Source organism: Brassica napus, chromosome C7 (assembly GCF_020379485.1).
Source record: "Brassica napus cultivar Da-Ae chromosome C7, Da-Ae, whole genome shotgun sequence".
In the NCBI taxonomy this organism is placed as follows: Eukaryota; Viridiplantae; Streptophyta; class Magnoliopsida; order Brassicales; family Brassicaceae; genus Brassica; species Brassica napus.
This window is the reverse complement of record NC_063450.1, coordinates 38,117,673-38,137,446: the sequence shown is the minus strand read 5'-3', so window position 1 is coordinate 38,137,446 and position 19,774 is coordinate 38,117,673. Positions and strand designations below refer to the sequence as shown.

Sequence of the window (19,774 nt, the reverse complement as noted above, 5' to 3'; positions counted from 1 at the left end):
CACACGTTTGTCTATTATCATCTCGAAATGTGGCATTTGCGAGATTTCTAACTCAGATAATCAAACTGCGAGCACAGTTTCCTGATTATACTATTAAAAGAGTTAGACTAGACAACGCTGGTGAATTCACATCCCAAGCATTCAATGACTATTGTATGGTAATGGGAATTGAAGTTGAACATTCGGTTGCTCATGTTCATACGCAAAATGGTTTGGCTGAATCTTTAATTAAGCGTCTGCAATTGATTGCAAGACCATTGATCATGAGATCAAAACTTCCAACCTCTGTATGGGGACATGCCATTTTGCATGCAGAAGCACTCATTCGGATCAGACCGAGTGCATACCATAAGTATTCTCCACTACAGTTAGCGTTTGGTCGAGAACCAAACATTTCCCACTTTAGAATCTTTGGTTGTGCGGTATATGTGCCTGTAGCACCACCACAACGAACAAAGATGGGACCACAAAGAAGGTTGGGAATATATGTTGGTTGTGATTCTCCATCAATTATAAGATACCTAGAACCACAGACTGGTGACGTCTTTACAGCACGTTTTGCTGATTGTCATTTTGACGAAAATGTATTCCCAGTTCTAGGGGGAGAAAACAAAAATGTTGGAAGTGATATAAAATGGAGTGTACCATCATTGTTATATCTTGATCCTCCTTCTAAAGAGTCAGAACTAGAAGTTCGACGAATTATGCATTTACAGAGTATAGCTAACCAGCTACCTGATGCATTTGCAGATACCAAGACGGTAACTAAATCTCATATACCAGCTGCAAATGCTCCTGCTCGTATCAAAATGCCAAATGAACAAGAAAAGGAGGATGACACACGAGAGCCAAAAACACGCCTGAAGCGTGGTAGACCTGCTGGTTCTAAGGATAAGAATCCTAGGAAACAGAAGAAAGCTGAAATATATGATGCACCCAAAATAGCAGAAAATATTTTGGAAGAAATAAATGATAAGGACTCTGATGAATCAGAGCATCATGAATCGAAAGATAATCATGAGATTTCTATTAATTACATCCATAATAAAAGGATATGGAATAGAAATGAACAAAATGACCTTGATGATGCTTTCTCATATATCGTGTCAAGTGAGGTAAATGAAGATACCGATGATCCAGAACCGAAATCCATATATGAATGTCAAAAGAGACATGATTGGAATAAATGGAAAGAAGCAATACAAATCGAACTTGATTCGCTTAACAAACGAAAAGTGTTTGGATCTATTGTACTCACACCTGAAGATGTGAGACCAGTTGGGTACAGATGGATTTTCGTTCGAAAACGAAATGAGAAAAATGAGATTACAAGGTATAAAGCTCGCCTTGTAGCCCAAGGATTTTCTCAAAGACCTGGTATTGATTATGAGGAAACATATTCTCCTGTAATGGATGCGATCACATTTAGATTCCTGATGAGTCTAGCCGCTGATAAAAATCTTGAGATGCGTCTCATGGATGTTGTTACAGCTTATCTATACGGATCATTAGATACTGATATCTACATGAAAATCCCTGATGGATTTAAAATGCCAGAAGCATTAAGTTCCAAACCTAAAGAGTTATGTGCAATAAAATTGCAAAGATCATTATATGGGTTAAAACAATCTGGACGTATGTGGTACAATCGTCTCAGTGAACATTTAACAAAAGAAGGATATGTGAATGATCCTATATGCCCATGTGTTTTCATCAAGAAAACAACATCCGGATTTGTGATAATCGCGGTATATGTTGATGATCTAAATATTATTGGAACTCAAAAAGAAATACAAAAGGCATCAGACTATCTCAAAGGAGAATTTGAGATGAAAGATCTTGGACAGACACAGTATTGTCTTGGCCTACAAATAGAACATTCACAAAATGGTATATTTGTGCATCAATCCACATACACTAAAAGAGTGTTGAAACGATTTAACATGGATAAATCAACTCCTCTTAGCACCCCAATGGTCGTTAGATCACTTAACATTGAAAGTGATCCATTTCGACCACCTGAGGAAAAAGAAGAGATACTTGGTCCGGAAGTACCATATCTAAGTGCAATTGGAGCGTTGATGTACCTTGCAAATTGTACACGGCCTGATATATCATTCACTGTTAATCTTCTAGCAAGATTTAGCTCATCTCCAACACGAAGACATTGGAATGGAATTAAACATGTCTTTCGTTACCTACAAGGGACTATTGATTTAGGCTTATTTTACCCTAAAGATTCAAATGGTCAAATGGTTGGTTTTGCAGATGCAGGATATCTTTCAGATCCACACAAAGCCCGATCGCAAACAGGATATGTTTTTACGATCGGAGGCACTGCTATATCTTGGCGTTCTCAGAAACAAACGCTTGTGGCTACCTCTTCAAATCATGCTGAGATCATCGCACTCCATGAAGCAAGTAAAGAATGTGTATGGCTAAGATCAATAAGCCAACACATTTGTTCAAGTAGTGGGATTGACAAAAGTACGGGGCCAACTATTCTATATGAAGACAATGCAGCATGTGTTGCTCAAACGAAGGAAGGATATATCAAAAGTGATAGAACAAAACATATACATCCAAAGTTCTTCTCATACACTCAAGAGCTCGAGAAGAAGAAAGAGATTGAAGTAAGATATGTCCGATCATGCGACAATGCAGCCGACCTCTTCACAAAATCACTCCCTACTTCGGTATTCAGAAAACATGTCCATAACATTGGAATGCGTCATCAGAAGGATCTATGACTGCTCAATCGAGGGGGAGCTTACGTAGTTGTACTCTTTTTACCTAACTATGGTTTTTCCCATTGGGTTTTCCTAGAAAGGTTTTTAACGAGGCAACAAAGACGTTAAGCGAGAGCGGAGAGTGACACCGGTCCCCAAGGAGAGTGTTACGAAACTTAATACAAGATGGATGATCAAGGGGGAGTGTTATAAGATAAACTTTGAAATGATCCTCCACTCCTTTACCAACTCAAGCACTATGATCATCTACTCATCAAGCACTATGATCATCTACTCATCAAGCACTATGATCACCCACTCATTTACCAAATCAAGCACCATCTTTGATATTTTATGTATTGTTGCTCACTATAAATACCATCACTCATCTCACTCTTTTGTACACAATTACATCTTCTTCTTCTTCCTTATAATAAACTCTTTCTCTCATATTAAGTGTTATTTGCTTCCTACGGGTATTGAATTCTACTCTTATTTAAATTTCCCGATACTATAAATTATAAGTTATTTCATAACAGATTTGATTATATAGCACACCCGTAATCCATAAGAACACCATTATATTAGTAAGTATTTGAAACTGTAGGAGCTTTTCCTTGGAGCAGGTGACACCTCTACAAAAACAATACAGTGGACTGTGGACAATGGCAGAAATTATCAACAACCGTAAGATCCTTAAGAGACTGAGAGAAGAAATTGATTCAGTAGTAGGGACAAGATTGATACAAGAAACTGATCTACCAAAACTCCCTTACTTGCAAGCGATTATCAAGAATCTCTAACATTACACCCTCCAGCGCCTATATTTCCAAGGGAATTTGAACAAGGGTGTAAAGATAGGACGGTTCTACATACCCAAGGCCACGTTTCTTGTTATTAATGTTCATGCTGTGATGAGAGATCCTGATTCTTGGAAAGATCCTGATGAGTTTAAACCAGAGAGGTTTCTAGGGGAAGAAAAAGAGAGAAGATATTGAACTTTCTCCCTTTTGGTGCTGGAAGGAGAGGATGTCCTGGATCAAATCTTGGTTATATCTTAGTAGGAGCCGCGATTGGAGTGATGGTGCAATGTTTTGATTGGGTAATCGAAGGAGAGAAAGTCAACATGGAAGAGGCTTCTGGAAAAGCTTTCTGTCTTTGGCTCATCCTCTTAACTGCATTCCTCTTCCTCGTTTCCCATATCCTTTACTTTCCCCTTTGTAGATTATCAATTTGTGAATTCGAGTTTCACTATATTTCCAAACATATCTATTGCACTTGGTTTTGTTTTATCAACAACATACATTATGGCATTATCAGCACACTAGCACCTACCTGCTAGACAATTGAGAGTGTATTACTCGAAAGAAGCTGAGAAGAAATATGGAGGGAAGTGCGGAAGGATGACATGGCAAGAAGACTTGAAGAATAAATAATAGGAGCTTTACAAAAATAGATTCATTCGGTTATTGTAACATAATCATAGGCTTGTAGAGAGTGATCTCGCAAGATTGGCAGATTCGAGAGCTTGTTTTCGTTTCTGAGGATCAGATTTATTCGGAACTTTGGTTCTTGGTGAATTTGATATCGATTCTTCTTTGTTAATCAAATAAATCTGAAATTTGCTTAACACTACCACTAGTTAACACTATCAATATACTTTCAGTTAGTTTGGTGAGACGTGAATGGATTTGGACGAGTATAAAAGTGAAGTCAATAGATTTTAACTTCTTTTCTTGTAACTTCCTATAGTTCTTTATTAAAAAGAATATTTCATTACACTAAGACAACGAAGCATAATGAATTTAATTAGTATAGTGACTAATAACTCCGCTAGGCTCCAATGCCTTAGATTCGGGCGCAGGCTTCACGTCCTTGGATGGAGGAACCGGAGTTCCGGTGAGCTCCGCCGGCAGATCACCAGCAAGACCCTTGAGGTAAAAAGTGTAGAACAGTTTTGTCGGATACACAAGCTGTTGAAGCTTGACCTGTCCGTAAGTACCTTCGAATATTCCAGTGCCACCGGTGATGGCGAGGAACGAATCTTCGTACGTCAGGTACGGTCCTTGGACGGACAAGTGACCGTAGTCGCCGAAGTAGAAGCTGTAAGTGGCTTCGAACCGGTCACCTTTCTTCTCCGGGACGTGTGCGATCACGACGCAGAGACCAGCGGTGATTCCCACCCGCTTCTTGAGGTCGCCGGTGTAGAGTTTGTTGGTAAACGGGACGAGATCCCCGAGACCGAACGTTAGGCTAATGGCGTTTTTCAGGATTTTTGGGCTGTGTCGGTCTAGTTCGTTGAGCTCGTACACGCTCAGTTCTTGAATTCTACCTGAATTTTCAAGAACAAAGAAAATAAAAAACGAAAACTCAATTTGTGAACTTTGAGATCATGCTTAAAAATATATGAATGTCCTCAAAAGACAAAAAGAAAGGATCAATGAACTTACTTGGTCTGGAGTTTTCGATATGTCCATTCTGGGAGAGAGCTCGGGACAGAGTGAGGTTCTCGGGAGTGGAAGTTGAACGAGAGGAGAAACCCGAACCGTTGGATGAGATCCCAAGAGTCTTGAAGTGTTTAGAGAAACCGAGAAGAGAGTTACGATGAGATTGGTGGTTACAGGAGAGACTGTTGAGAGTTGTCGTGGAGATGGATTGGAGAGACATCGCATATATAAGAAGCCTTTTGATCAAAGAGACTTTAAGACGTTGTGATTTGGTTTATGTTTTAGTGAGTTTGAGTTCTACGAATGTCAATGGTGTGTGCATATGTATATACATATTTCGATGATGGATACTGATTGTGGTGATGACGTTAAACGTGCGTATAAAGTGGGTCTCTAACCAAAAGGGATATTGAGGAATTTGGATTTGGTTTCCATGGTCGGCACGTGGAAATGGTTGGTCAAAGTTTTTGGAATTTGGATGACTTATGGTCGGTCCCTGAGTTACATAAAGAAAAATACAAAAACGTGATATCTGTGAAGCTTAGAATTGCACGAGTCTAACTGCATTTCTTGGGCCAGATGTAAAGAAAATAAGACATTTGATTTAATGCTTAGAGAAATAGCTTAAGTAACTATTTATTAGGAATTGTTTTGTCTCTTTGGAAGGTTTGGACGGATAATGAAACAAATAGATTGGACGGATCATCAAACAGTGAAGAACAAACGGATTGGACGAATTTAACAGTCAACAAATTAAAAAAAAATAAGAATGCAACTTTTAATATCCCCTATACATTAATTGAGGATCTTTTATATAGTTATAACCTTAATTTTATAAAAATTAAAAAAAAAACATCATCCTATGTGACAATTCTACGTGACAGTTCTGTATGTCATCTACATGTTATTTAGAAGAATTCTAGAGCATTTTATATAAACTATAGTTTAAAAATATAATGTTGGTCGAACCTCATTTCCTAAAACTTAATCTGTAAAACTAAAGATACATCTTCTAAAATATTGCTACTACTAGCCACATGAGACATCTTCTAAAATCTTCAACCGAAGCCAATATGACAGAGTTGTTTTAGCTCACATAATTGAACCTAAAATCTTGCTACTATACGCTCAATGACATGTTTGCTCCTCATGAATCACATGCTAACAATTCTAATGAGTGCACTCATACAGTACACATTAGAAAGAGAAGTAAGTCATGTATTATCAATACTATTAAAAAAGAAGAAGTCCTAAAAAATCTACCTATGAAAGTTGTTTGGACTCTTTCTTCAGACTTAAATATTTTTTTGGTCTTACCTTATATATTTGTAACAAGTAACAATAAGTTAGTCAATAACATTATACCATATATTTGCCGATTTCTACTCCTTCCCTTTTTTGAGTTATCATATAATTGATCAAATATTTCTCTAAGATTACTTTAGTCAATTTGCCAATGTATTATACAAAATGGTTTGGTCGACTAAAACACGAAACAAAATAATAATTGTATCAGCTCTCCAATAAATTATTATGTCACCCGTCATTTTAACAGCTTAAGTAATGTATTTACAGTTGAGAAAATGCATACATATAATCACATTGTTATCACATTTTGATTCATTATATAAGTAGATTTATAATTCCATATTTTCAACATGTTATCATCATACTATATGGGTTGATCTGGTATAACACAAAATACAGTAATTACTATGTTTACTTTGTTTTCTAAACGATGATAAAACTCTAAAAAAATTTAGCAAAAAATAAAAACTCAAAAAAGAAATTGAGATCAACAGAGATGATTTGGATGAACTGTAAAAAAGCTCATGTTGGTATGATATGGAACAAATCGTAACAGACCATTTAACTACAATAATTTAATATAAAGCTTAAAATCTACTATTACCTAATTGATCAATTAATTTCTTATAATTTTCAGATGATTGAATATTTGAATTTAATTGATATCTTTTGATATGATTTGGATTTTATTTAAACTAAGATTACTGGATCTTACCAAATATCTAACAACTTTGGTAAAACGTAACTTTAATAATATACTTGCATGATCTCATTATTTTTCAAGATACTGAAGCATAAAATATATGTGAAATATAGTCTCATATTCATTATAAATGAAATAGATCAAAATATCCACATATAAACTTCAAACTACCACAAATTTTCTAAAGATTTGCCACAGTTTAGTATAAAATTTAAAGAAGTTATTGTATCATCAAAATCAAACAGGCTTGGACATTTTACCCGGACCCGAAAATCCGAGCCGGAACCGATTCGAAAATATTCGATCTGAAATCAAACCGAAAATTTAAAGTATTTATTGGATCAAAAAAATTTCTATCCGAAAGAACCTGAACCAAAAAAAACCCGAATAGACTCGACCTGATAAAAACCAACTAATACCTGACTTAAAAACATAAATATTCAAAACTAAGATTTTTTGTGTTCTATTTTCTATATTTATTTTATGATTTAGTTAAAATATCTTTTTACAAACAATTTTTGTTATTATTTTGTAACATTTTCAAGTAATATGAAGCTTAAAATGTAAAATCTAGAGTTTAAAAACATCTTATTTTAATTATTAATTGTTTATTTTAAGTTATTTTGTAAAATTTTAAATATATATAACAAATTTCGACTAAATTTTACAAGGTTTGGGTATATCATGTACTTTTAAGATCTGAAAATACATGAATTCAATCTGGATCCGAAAATTAAGAGTATTGTACATGTATTTTAATTATAGACCAGAAACAACCCAGACCTGAGAAAAACAGACCCGAATCCAAGAAGAACCGACCCAAACCGAAATTTTTTTTACGAATACCTATTGGATCTAAATATCTAGGATCCGAAGGACCCAGACCCGAAATTTTTTGGACCAAACCCAACCCAAAGACCCAAACGTCCAGGCCTAAGTGTATGAATGAGCATTCGGGTACCCATTTGGATACGAGTCAGTACTTTAGAGTATCAGAGTTTTGAGTTTTTGGGTAGGGTTCGAGTCGGTCCTCCCATATACGGATATGTTCGGTTCTGATGTATATGAACCTGGAAATAACCAAATAACCAATGTATCTGAAACATGTTTGTCATGTTTGTAATACTTGAACCGGCCTAATTTTAAAATATAACTAATATATATTTACATTCTGAATATCGTAGAATACTCATTTGGTTTTCGGTTTAGGCCGGCAATTTTTTTTCTTTTTAAATCTGAATTCTTCGAGTCCTCGACATTTGGATCCAATTAGGTATTTGAAATATTTCCGGTTATGGTTCAGTTTGGTTCCTTTTGGAATCGAGTCAGTTCGAGTCCATAATTCAAATAACCCTAAAATACATGTAATTTGGGTACGTAATAGTCTAGTTCAGTTCAGATATTTAGGAGCAAAAAAAATTATAGTACCCGAAAAGCCGAAAGACGAAAAATACCTAAAATACTAATTCATATCTAACTTTATTTATAACCCAAACAAAATCCCCGCTTTCGGAGCGCGGATCAAAATCTAGTATTAGGTTATTAATTGAGCCAAAATTTATTTATACGTACAACGTTAGAATTATTTCATGTGTTGTTATATATGTATAAGACATAACCGGATTTAATATATTCATGTGACCAAATTAGTTTTAGTTTTGGAATGAAATATATGAATTTGGCTTTGCAATCGTAATTGGAGTATTAAATTGTGTTTAAATTGAAACTTTCCCCAATATAGGATTAATGCATATAGTTATTATAGTCTTTATTTTCTATATATATTGAGAAATCAAATATGGTAGTTTACTAATGGAAAACTTTGTTTGCACGGCAATTCAAGATCGATAACACAGATTACAAATATGCAAAAGCAAGTTTGGCCAAATGAATCAATTAAAATTAAATCTCTTGCTTAAATAAGGCTAATATTTGATGTCAAAAAGAAAAGAAAATAAGGCTAATATTAATGCGTAAATTGATTATGTTGGTATCATAATTTCGTGAAATTGACAATCATATATTCACGTATTAATTAGCTAAATATTTGTAATTATTCTTGGTTTGACACCTACATTATATATAAGAGGAGTCATAAGACCCACATACTCAATCCCCTATATATTATTTGAAAATCATTACAACTTCTTTTTTGTAGCCACATGTCATCACTAGAATGATTCTTAGAATCATTAGAGAAATATGTTGGTTCATCTAATTATATAATAAGTTTTTTAATAAACTAAAAATAAATTCATCATTAATGTACTTTATTATTTCCTTAAATAAAATTTACGGAATTGTCTAATGTGACTAAAGTATATATGAGAATTAATGATTTTGAATAATAAAGATTTGATAAAAAAAATAGTGTATCTTCTATCATATTTGTTTAATTTTAAACTATTAAATAAATTAAACAACCATAATAACCATATAATAAAAATTTAGATTTTTATGTATATGTTATATTTTGAATTTTTACAAACGGCTATAAATTACTAAAACTGTTAAAAGTCTCACATTCAAATTTTATGATCTATGGTTTAAAATTTTTGTTATGACAAAATACAAATGATTACAAAAATTATATAAGTAAAAAGTCTAATTTAATTAATTATTAAGATTAATATACATATCGTTTTAAATTAAACTATAAACCATATAAAATACAATATTTTAGTTTCAAATTTAACTTTGAACAATTTTTTTGATAAAAGTTTTGAACGATCATTGACAACTTTTTTTAAAAAAAAAAATTATAAATTACTAAAACTATTAATCCCACAATGAAAATTTTGTTATCAGTAATTTAAATTTTTTTATATAAAAGATACAAATGATCAAAAAAACTATATGAGTAGAAATCATCATTTAATAGACATTAATATTAAAAATATACTAAAATATATTATCTATGTCAATATCATTTAAATTTAATAACATAACCTATCAAATATAAAAAAAAATATTTTTTGGATTAATAAAATTGATTTATATGTTTGCACCAATTTAATTATATATTTAATAGTTACTGACTTTTAATTATTTAATATATATTTATTATTTCATAATATGTAAAAATATTTAATACATAAAATAATTTATATATATATAATGTGCTTGCGCGAGTCTTAACCTAGTTACTCATATACTCGCTCCAGATAAAAAGACTCTTACTCTCTAAGAGATCAAGATTGACGATGACTGTGATATATCTCAAACTGGGTTGGGTTTAATTGCAGGTTGGGTTTGGGTTGGGTTTGGTTTGGTTTATTTGGGTCTAAGAAAACTTAAACCAAAGTCAACCCATATTAATTTGGTTTGGTTTTAGTTTCGTTTGGTTTGGTTTGTGTTTAGTTCGGTTTAATTTGAACCCATATTAATTTGGTTTGAGTTTGGTTTGGTTTGGTTTTAGTTTCGTTTGGTTTGTGTTTGGTTTGGTTTGTGTTTAGTTCGGTTTAATTTGATTTTATTTGCGTTTGCTCAATTCAATTGTGTTGATTTTCTAATTTTATCATACTTCAGTTACAAAAATCTAATTTATAAAAACATAAAAATCATCATTTGACACTAAATCATTATTTTCTTCATATTTAAATGTAAATCCAAATATCACAATAAAAATATAGAAAATGTGATACGTTTATTTTATGTTATCATCTTCAAACCTAATATAAATATCATAGGAAATGTTTCGGTTTTGATCTTAATGTATGAGATTCATATTCTTTTATTTTATTTAGTTGTATTTATTCTATTCATTTAGAAGTAAAATGTATAAATTATATTTAATTGCTTAGGTTAAAAAAAATAAATATATAAAACCTTAGTATTATTAGTATATTTAATTAATCTAATAAAAAAACACTTCGGCTTTTTGATTTGGTTCGGTTTAAAAACAAACCAAACCATTCGGGTTGCAAAAATAGTGAACCAAATGGTTTAGACATTTAATTTGGTTTGGTTTAGATCGGTTTGGGTTCAGATGGGTCGGTTTGGATCGGTTCGTTTTTTTCCCCCACCCCTATATCTCATTTCTGATGTGAAGTCATTCAAATCCATGTGAAAGATTAAAGTCAAATTATTTTGTTCTCTATTATTTTCTACTAAAGATTAATAGTTTTGTATTAACATTCTTTAATCTCACATGTTCATTAAAATCAAGTGTTGCCTATGTAGTTCAAAGCTCTAGACTTACAAGACTTATGGAAATCTAATAATGGTAATGTAGTACTATATATGTGTTTTGAAGCTGTCAAAAAAAAAAAAAAAAAAAATATGTGTTTTGAAGTTTTGGCATATTGAATGAGGAGAAGGTAATTTACACAAATTATTTTATAGTATGGGTATCTGAATCTCCTTACAATACAACACCTTATAAATCCACTTTTTCAATTCAGGATTCCAATCACCACATATTGAAGACAGAGAAAAAATAAAATACTGATTGAGAGGTATATCGGAATTTTTTTTTAATTCAGGATTCCAATCACCACAAGATTTGAAGAAACATTTCGGATTTTTTAATCCGAAAAACTCTTTGTAGTTTGATTTTAGAGTTTATGCCTTATAGTTCTTTATATTATTTGTACATATAGTTTCAGTAAGTTTTAAGAAACAAATTATTTACTTTTAAAATCAAGTATGCTTTGAAGGAGTTTCTAAGTAACTACAAAACTACTGACGAAATCTGATGCCAACATTTAAATCGGCAACCATCCATGTATTTGAAACATAAAGAGGCATGACCACATTCTTGAGGGAAGCTCTATGCCCAGACGTCATGTTCCAGTAGAATACATACATTGTGAACGCTATTGTGTAAATCTCTTACTCATAAGTCATAACTATAATGAAAAACAAACAACAATAATTGGATGACTAACTTAATCGTTCCTTTAAAATATCAGTTGTTATATTCAATGGTTTGTATATTACATAGGGTACCTTTTTCTATAATTATAAGATACAACCTATGAATAAAAAATGCATAAATAAATTAAAGTATTTTTATAGTTCTTTATTAAAAAGAACACTTTAATTTATTTATGCATTTTTTATTCATAGGTTGTATCTTATAATTATAGAAAAAGGTATCCTATGTAATATACAAACCATTGAATATAAAAACTGATATTTTAAAGGAACGATTAAGTTAGTCATCCAAAAGAGTGAATTTGTTATTCATAGGTTGTATCTTATAATAGCTAGGCACTCTACACTTAGATTTAAACCAATGGTTGGTTCAGTGAGAACCTGAATTGGATTAGTATGAGTATGAGAGTGAATTTGTAACTGCCTATAGTTCTTTATTAAAAAGAATATTTCATTACACTAAGACACAAGAAGCATAATGAATTTAATTAGTATAGTGACTAATAACTCCGCTAGGCTCCAATGTCTTAGCTTCCGGCGCAGGCTTCACGTCCTTGGATGGAGAAACCGGAGTCCCAGTGAGCTCCGCCGGCAAATCACCAGCAAGACCCTTGAGGTAAAAAGTGTAGAACAGTTTTGTCGGATACACAAGCTGTTGAAGCTTGACCTGTCCGTAAGCACCTTCGAATATTCCAGTGCCACCGGTGATGGCGAGGAACGAATCTTCGTACGTCATGTACGGTCCTTGTACGGACAAGTGACCGTAGTCGCCGAAGTAGAAGCTGTAAGTGGCTTCGAACCGGTCACCTTTCTTCTCCGGGACGTGTGCGATCACGACGCAGAGACCGGCGGTGATTCCCACGCGCTTCTTGAGGTCGCCGGTGTAGAGTTTGTTGGTGAACGGGACGAGATCTCCGAGACCGAACGTTAGGCTAATGACGTTTTTCAGGATTTTTGGGCTGTGTCGGTCTAGTTCGTTGAGCTCGTACACGCTCAGTTCTTGAATTCTACCTGAATTTTCAAGAACAAAGAAAATAAAAACGAGAACACAATTTGTGAATTTGAGATAAAAAATATATGAAATGTCCTCAAAAGACAAAAAGAAAGGATCAATGAACTTACTTGGTCTGGAATTTTCGATATGTCCGTTCTGGGAGAAAGCTCGGGACAGAGTGAGGTTCTCGGGAGTGGAAATTGAACGAGAGGAGAAACCCGAACCGTTGGATGAGATCCCAAGAGTCTTGAAGTGTTTAGAGAAACCGAGAAGAGAGTTACGATGAGATTTGTGGTTACAGGAGAGATTGTTGAGAGTTGTCGTGGAGATGGATTGGAGAGACATCGCATAAGAAGCCATTTGATCAAAGAGACTTGACGTTGTGATTTGGTTGAAAAGCTTTGGTTTATGTTTTAGTGAGTTTGAGTTCTACGAATGTATTGGGCTTAAGGCCGCTAAAAGAAGTAAACTTGGTCAGCTGTTTGAAGCTTGTGTGGCGTCTAACTTCACAGCAATCCTCATTATGGGTTCAGTGGGCCCGGGACAATATATTTCAGACTGGAAATTTCTGGACTGTGAAGGATAACACTTCTTTGGGATCTTGGATGTGGCGAAAATTGTTGAAGTATAGAGACAAAGCAAAGGCTTTTCACCGGATGAATGTGCAGAATGGACTATCAACATCATTTTGGTATGACACTTGGACAGACATGGGACGTTTGATCGATTTTGTGGGAACAAGGGGATGCATTGAGATGGGTATTAGAGCCACAGCTACAGTAGCGTCTGCGATAGCACGACGCAAACGAACTCACCGGGTTGATCTCTATAACTTGTTTGAGGAGGCTTTGGAGAATCAAAGACACAAAATGTCAGATAGAGCAGATGTCCCCTTATGGCAATACAGTGAAGACAGTCATCGGCAGGTTTTCAATACAAAAAGAACCTGGAACCTCATTCGGTAAGTCCACCCTGAGGTCCAATGGCATTCCGGGATTTGGTTTCAACATGCGATCCCAAAATATGATTTTTGCACTTGGTTAGCTACTCACAATAGACTAACTACAGGTGATCGTATGGCTGCTTGGAACAGTGGCATTAACCCTCTATGCATCTTCTGCAATCAAGCGATAGAAACTCGTGATCACATTTTCTTCAACTGTGCGTTCTCTGCGGAAGTGTGGTCCCTCTTAATGAAAGGGCTTCTACGTTCTTCCTTCACTACGGAATGGGGTGCACTACTCCAACTAACAATGGACACAACACTGGATATGAAGTCCAGACTTTTGTTGCGGACTACTCTGCAAGCCTCGGTTCATTCGGTATGGAGGGAGAGAAATGATCGACGTCATGGGGCCACGCCTATGAATCCCACCTTGTTAGTTAAGATGATTGACAGGCAAATTCGTAACTGGTGTCTGACAGTAACAGCTACGGGCCACAACAAGTACGAAGCTTTGTTGCAATGCTGGTTTGCTTCAAGGGAGTAAGCTATGGTTTTCAATCATTTTGATCTTTCTGAGTTTTCATGTAAGAGTCAGTAAGATCTAAACAGTCACACTTGATGTACAAAAGTTAGTTTTCTTTGAATAAATTTTACAAAAATTCAAAAAAAAAAATTCAAAAAAAAAATAAAATAAAAAATGGTGTGTGCATATATATACATATTGTGATGATGAATAGTGATTATTGTGATAAGTTAAACGTGCGTATAAAGTGGATTCCATGGTCGGCACGTGTGTGTGTGAATTTGAATTTGCGTTATTGGGGCAGACTGAAGAATTTGCATTTGGTTTCCATGGTCGGCACGTGGAAATGGTTGGTCCATTGTTTTTGGAACTTGGATGACTTATGGTCGGTCTCTACTAACTACAATCTTGGGCCAGACGTAAAGAAAATAAGACATTTGATTTTAAATGCTTAGAGAAATAGCTTAGGGAACTACTTATTACTTATTAGGAATGGTTTTGTCGCTTTGGAAGGTTTGGACGGATAATGAAACAAATAGATAGGTCAGAATAATTGTGGTTAGGTTAATACGAAACAAATGGATTGGACGGATCAAACAGTGCAGAATAAACGGATTGGACGAATTGTACCATCAATAAACAAAACAAAAATATGAATGGAACTTATGATAATAATATTTTTCATCACCTGATAAAAATTTAACTAAATGAGAATTTCGTTTTAAAATTACACTTAAACCGCCATACTTTGGATCAAAAATAGCTCATAAAACATGAGACCCAAAAAAAAAACACAACGCAAATGAGGAACATATGGTTTATCCCCTCCGCACCGTACTTATTCCGGTACATCTCTCAAAGCCAATGATTATGTATATAGCCTGTTCTTTAAATATTTAGTTTATTATTTATTGACCACAAAATTCCACTTTATAACACAAATGCTACTAGGTCTTTTCTGCACAATGACACTGATGTAACAACCGCAATGTGCCTACGATTCGTATGATTTAGAAGATGAAGTCGTAGTACACCAAAGAAACAATCTAACAGATTCTTGAATGGTTAATTTAACTAATGCTACACTTCCTAACACAGAGACATGAAACGTCAATGATTTAGTTCTTGAACATTGTGTATATAATAGTTCATGATGTGGTAAGAATTTCTGCACCAGATTCGGTGATTAGAATCGTATGTTCAAACTGTGCAGACGGACCACCATCTGCTGTCAAAATTGTCCATTTGTCCGGCCATGTTACAAACTCGGTGGTTCCAATGGTGAGAATTGGTTCTGCAAGACTCAACGTTATAAAAGAGTATATAATGAACTCATTCAAGTTGTATAAGAGAATGATCACTCACCAAGCGTGAACGTTTGACCTTCAATCATATAGCCAATTTCAAAATCATCTGCGATAAAAAAAAATATACATTTTCTTCAGTGAAACTCCACCGTTAAGAAGACTTCTTGAAGAAGCCCTTTTGGTGTTACTTACAGTTTTTATGGAGATATATAAGAGGCTCCGAATGTAATACAGTTCCTACACCATGCCCTATAAAGCGCTCCATGTTATAGCCATGCTTTTCAGCATGCTCACTGTTGAAAACTGGAAGATTACTGAAACTGCGTATTGAAACATGGATAGTACTACTATTACACTACCTGATGATCTTCCCAATTTCCTTGAAGCTTGCTCCATCTCTGCAAACCGATATACCCTTCTCCAAGCATTGTTCTGTGACTTTCACAAGTTGTATAAGACTCTCATCGACATCTCCACAGAGGAAAGTCTTTGACGTATCTCCATGATATCCCTGATTAAAAAAGTGCTACTTACACAAGTATAAACTTGATTGAATATTAGCCAAAGAAAAGAAGCATGAAGACTTACATCCAAGTAGACTGCGACATCAATGTTTATAATATCTCCATCCTGAAAATAAAACAAGGGTTTGATTGGTGATATACTACTATGAGAGAATTATATTTATTCTTTCGAAAGCAAGTTTCATACACTACAAACCTGTAGCTGACGAGAGTCTGGTACGCCATGAAACATGCATTCATTCACTGATGTACAAACACTTTTAGGAAACCCTCCATATCCGAGAGGTGAAGGGTAAGCACCAAACTCAATAACCATCTTGTGCACTGCTTTGTCGATCTCATCTGTGGTAACAAATGGCTGCAAGCATCATCATCAAAAACGTAAAGACTCACATTTAGCCAGAGACCCACAAGAAAAGAGCTGATCTTTACTTACTCTAACTAAAGTTCCTGCGTAGTTTAACACACGAGCAGCGAGCTCGCACGCTGCTTTCATTTTAACGATGCCTTTGGAGTCAGGAAACTGATGTTCACTTGATATCTTTGGCGGTACGGTAGATTCAAGGTATGGAGGTTTTGGTATGTGATCAGGAACAGGGAGACGAGGGGAGACTCTTCCACATACTAGAGGTGGGTTTCTTTTGACTTGTAATGTGTTTTGAAGTTCTTGAATTCTTGAAAACACACATCAAATTGAAATATAAATGTAGCGAAAAAATATATTATTATCATTATTGTAAGTTTATAAACCAATGTTTTCGTACATTCAAATAATAATAATAGTGAATACCTGCTTATTCTAGGAGAGAATGATGACTTCTTCTTCTTCTTGCCTGCGACAAAAGAAGAAGAAACATCAAACTTAATACACATAATTCAATTTTCTTGAAACAAACAACGGAAGTGGAGAGCAACAGTAACGGCAAACCTGACAGCAGGAGAGAGGATAAGTTGGCCGGAGCTCCGGCGAAGTATATCGGCGGCGTTAACTGACCGCCGTTAAATAAAGAATGGGATTGAGAAATTCCGAACGACATTTTCGCTGGCGAACATTCTAAAAAACCAAAAAGGTATAAATTATAACTTAGAAAAGACGATTTTAATGGGTCTTAAACAAAAAGGCCCATTTTAATTACGAGCTAGACCCACACAGAAATACATAGATGATTTGATATCAAAATGTCAAGACATTTCAGAACTATTATGATTCATTTGAAAGTTGAACAAAAAATTGCTATCCACGCATATAATTCATATTAGAATAAAATTAAATATACAAAAAGAATATAATGATCCATTAATAATATTATTGTGTATTTTCTGTTTCATATATACTTGTCAAAATTGTTTTTCACGTGTTTAAACTTTTTTGCTGGAAAAGTTTCTGCCAACTTTAACTTTGTGACCACTTAAATAATAAAGGTTCCAATAGTAAATCATGTCGGCAACAAGTAGTTAAAAACGTTTTTTTCCCAGGAAATTACAGAAAAACAGACCAAAGAGAAAGAGTTGCTAAATTGTAGTTACAAGGCGTTGCTTTTTATTACACCTTAAAGACAGCATCTCCGTTTCTTCCTTCATTACGAGATCGTTTTGAGACTTCAAAGAAGTAATGTCAACGCCGAATAATCTCACAACCACCCGACCCGTATCCTGATCCGACTCGCATTTCGATTTCCACCCAATATACAACTGCTGATCTTGACCGTTGGATCTTTTAAAACTGATCAAATCACCGGCACACAATCTCTTCTCTTTAACGAACCTGCTCCAACCTTTAGTCAACACATAGCTTTGACTACTGTTCCAATACGAGTAACGGAACCTCCACACTTTTCCGTTAACGTCCTCGAAATTTAACAGCGTCAATCTCACGGAGACGTCTCCTGACAACGGTAACGGAAAATGTTTCTCCGCTTGGTGTTTCGGTATCACTAAACGGTTTAGTTTCCCGACGTCACTTGGCGTTACCGCTTTCTCAAACAGAGTCTCCGCCGTTTTAAACCCCGTTGCTATCCTAACGGCAGCAAACGCCGTCTCCTTCGTGTTTCCCTTACCGTGTAGGTTACGTTTCATCTGCTCTAACTCCTCTCTGTAAGTGTGTTTCCTCAACATGTCAACGATCTCAGCTTTCGAATGTGCGTTCAAGAACTCGATTTCGTCTCCGTTATCTAACGTCGTGTCAGCCTTGAAATTCGTGACGGCGTCACGGCCGCGGAAACGGTGAGCTGCGACGTCGTAAGCACGTGCAGCTTCGTCTTCTTCGTTGAAAGTGCCGAGCCACACTCGCTGGTGCTTCTCGTAAATCTGAGCTCCCCATCTTCCGTTTGGCTGAGGAACGACGCCTTTGAATCTTGACGACGGGAGCTTTCTTGATTCGGCTTCGACGCCGTTCTCAGAATCCAAAACCACGCTTGATCCGCTTCCCATTCTATACAGACTCGCCGGAGATGACGACTTTCTTGCCGTCGCCGGAGGAATCTTCGCCGGAGTATGAACCGAATCTGTACTTGTTGAGCTCTCGTCAACACTACTTGCTGCGTCCATTTGTTTTCTTTCTTTTAAAATTTGATTAAGAAATGTAAGAATCCACAAGAATATTGTGAAATTTGAGAATGGAGAGAGATTGATAACGTGTATGAAATTGAAATGTATGTGTGAATGAGTGTGAATATAACGTGTATATATAGAGAGACATGAGGGAAATAAGAAAACATCAAGTGCATGTATGTATTAATATTCTTTTTTTTTCAAAAATGTGTAATAATATGGGTTTATGTGTGTATATGTTGTGGGTCAACTTAAATTCACAAGAAGGTTCTGCAAATGATATAGAAAATAACAAAAAGTGTTATATATATATATGTGCAAATTAAAAACTTTATAAAATAATAAGGCACTATTTTTTCCAACCATACAACACATCAAGCTTTTCAAAATTCACATTTCCAAAACTGGCTTTGCTAGATGATGCATGTATCACAAACACAACTTAATAATCTTCTATTAATTTGAAAAATATTTTTGTTTTTGCGTTATATAATTATTCAGCATAATTTTGCTGCCAATAAAAAACTGTTTCGCTATTTAATTGCTATGCTATTTTTGCATTCCATATTTACTTTGACGTACCAAATATCTCCAAGGTTTGCTATGTCAGATTTGCTTTTTTCAACCTGGCAATTAAGCTATCTTAAGTTGGCTATCACTTTTCAAAAATACAATAAATCAAAAATATTCTAACATTAGATTTAGGATTTATTGATTATTGTTAAGTATTTTAGTATTTAGAAAGTGAGAATTGAGTTTATAAACTTGTATAAATATGTTATAAATTATTTTTAATATTTATAAGAGTTAATTTAATTTTTAATTACAAATTTAAAATATTTGTGAAAATGGTTATCTTTGAAGA

At 34.6% G+C, this 19,774-nt stretch overlaps 4 protein-coding genes across 4 annotated transcripts; all 4 read right to left on the bottom strand.

The window, feature by feature from the left end:
• Positions 1–4,427: 4,427 nt before the first annotated feature.
• On the bottom strand, positions 4,428–5,486 carry LOC106409047 (allene oxide cyclase 2, chloroplastic). Its single transcript, XM_013849735.3, has 2 exons — positions 5,180–5,486; positions 4,428–5,061 (listed from the first exon to the last, which is right to left on the bottom strand). The coding sequence occupies exons 1-2, from the start codon at positions 5,394–5,396 to the stop codon at positions 4,535–4,537; spliced, it is 744 nt and encodes a 247-aa protein (XP_013705189.2). The 5' UTR covers positions 5,397–5,486; the 3' UTR covers positions 4,428–4,534.
• Positions 5,487–12,474: 6,988 nt separating this feature from the next.
• LOC125589999 (allene oxide cyclase 2, chloroplastic-like) lies at positions 12,475–14,638 on the bottom strand. The gene is made up of 2 exons (XM_048762788.1): positions 13,188–14,638; positions 12,475–13,076 (listed from the first exon to the last, which is right to left on the bottom strand). Exons 1-2 carry the CDS (start codon positions 13,417–13,419, stop codon positions 12,550–12,552), a joined length of 759 nt encoding a protein of 252 aa, XP_048618745.1. The 5' UTR covers positions 13,420–14,638; the 3' UTR covers positions 12,475–12,549.
• An 862-nt stretch (positions 14,639–15,500) lies between these two features.
• LOC106409005 (methionine aminopeptidase 1C, chloroplastic/mitochondrial) lies at positions 15,501–17,452 on the bottom strand. Its single transcript, XM_013849693.3, has 9 exons — positions 17,288–17,452; positions 17,150–17,192; positions 16,796–17,033; positions 16,556–16,717; positions 16,424–16,465; positions 16,195–16,346; positions 16,028–16,128; positions 15,894–15,941; positions 15,501–15,822 (listed from the first exon to the last, which is right to left on the bottom strand). The coding sequence occupies exons 1-9, from the start codon at positions 17,394–17,396 to the stop codon at positions 15,677–15,679; spliced, it is 1,041 nt and encodes a 346-aa protein (XP_013705147.2). The 5' UTR covers positions 17,397–17,452; the 3' UTR covers positions 15,501–15,676.
• A 316-nt stretch (positions 17,453–17,768) lies between these two features.
• On the bottom strand, positions 17,769–19,074 carry LOC106407586 (AP2/ERF and B3 domain-containing transcription factor ARF14). Its single transcript, XM_048762787.1, has one exon. The coding sequence runs from the start codon at positions 18,904–18,906 to the stop codon at positions 17,872–17,874; it is 1,035 nt and encodes a 344-aa protein (XP_048618744.1). The 5' UTR covers positions 18,907–19,074; the 3' UTR covers positions 17,769–17,871.
• Between the last annotated feature and the right edge of the window lie 700 nt (positions 19,075–19,774).

Coding starts and splice junctions, on each gene's coding strand:
- LOC106409047 (XM_013849735.3), bottom strand. CDS start 5,396: ATGTCTCTCCAATCCATCTCCACGACAACTCTCAACAGTCTCTCCTGT. Junction 5,062..5,179: donor TATCGAAAACTCCAGACCAA/GTAAGTTCATTG, acceptor TTGAAAATTCAG/GTAGAATTCAAGAACTGAGC.
- LOC125589999 (XM_048762788.1), bottom strand. CDS start 13,419: ATGGCTTCTTATGCGATGTCTCTCCAATCCATCTCCACGACAACTCTC. Junction 13,077..13,187: donor TATCGAAAATTCCAGACCAA/GTAAGTTCATTG, acceptor TTGAAAATTCAG/GTAGAATTCAAGAACTGAGC.
- LOC106409005 (XM_013849693.3), bottom strand. CDS start 17,396: ATGTCGTTCGGAATTTCTCAATCCCATTCTTTATTTAACGGCGGTCAG. Junction 17,034..17,149: donor TTCTCTCCTAGAATAAGCAG/GTATTCACTATT, acceptor TGTGTTTTCAAG/AATTCAAGAACTTCAAAACA. Junction 15,942..16,027: donor TATATATCTCCATAAAAACT/GTAAGTAACACC, acceptor TTTTTATCGCAG/ATGATTTTGAAATTGGCTAT.
- LOC106407586 (XM_048762787.1), bottom strand. CDS start 18,906: ATGGACGCAGCAAGTAGTGTTGACGAGAGCTCAACAAGTACAGATTCG.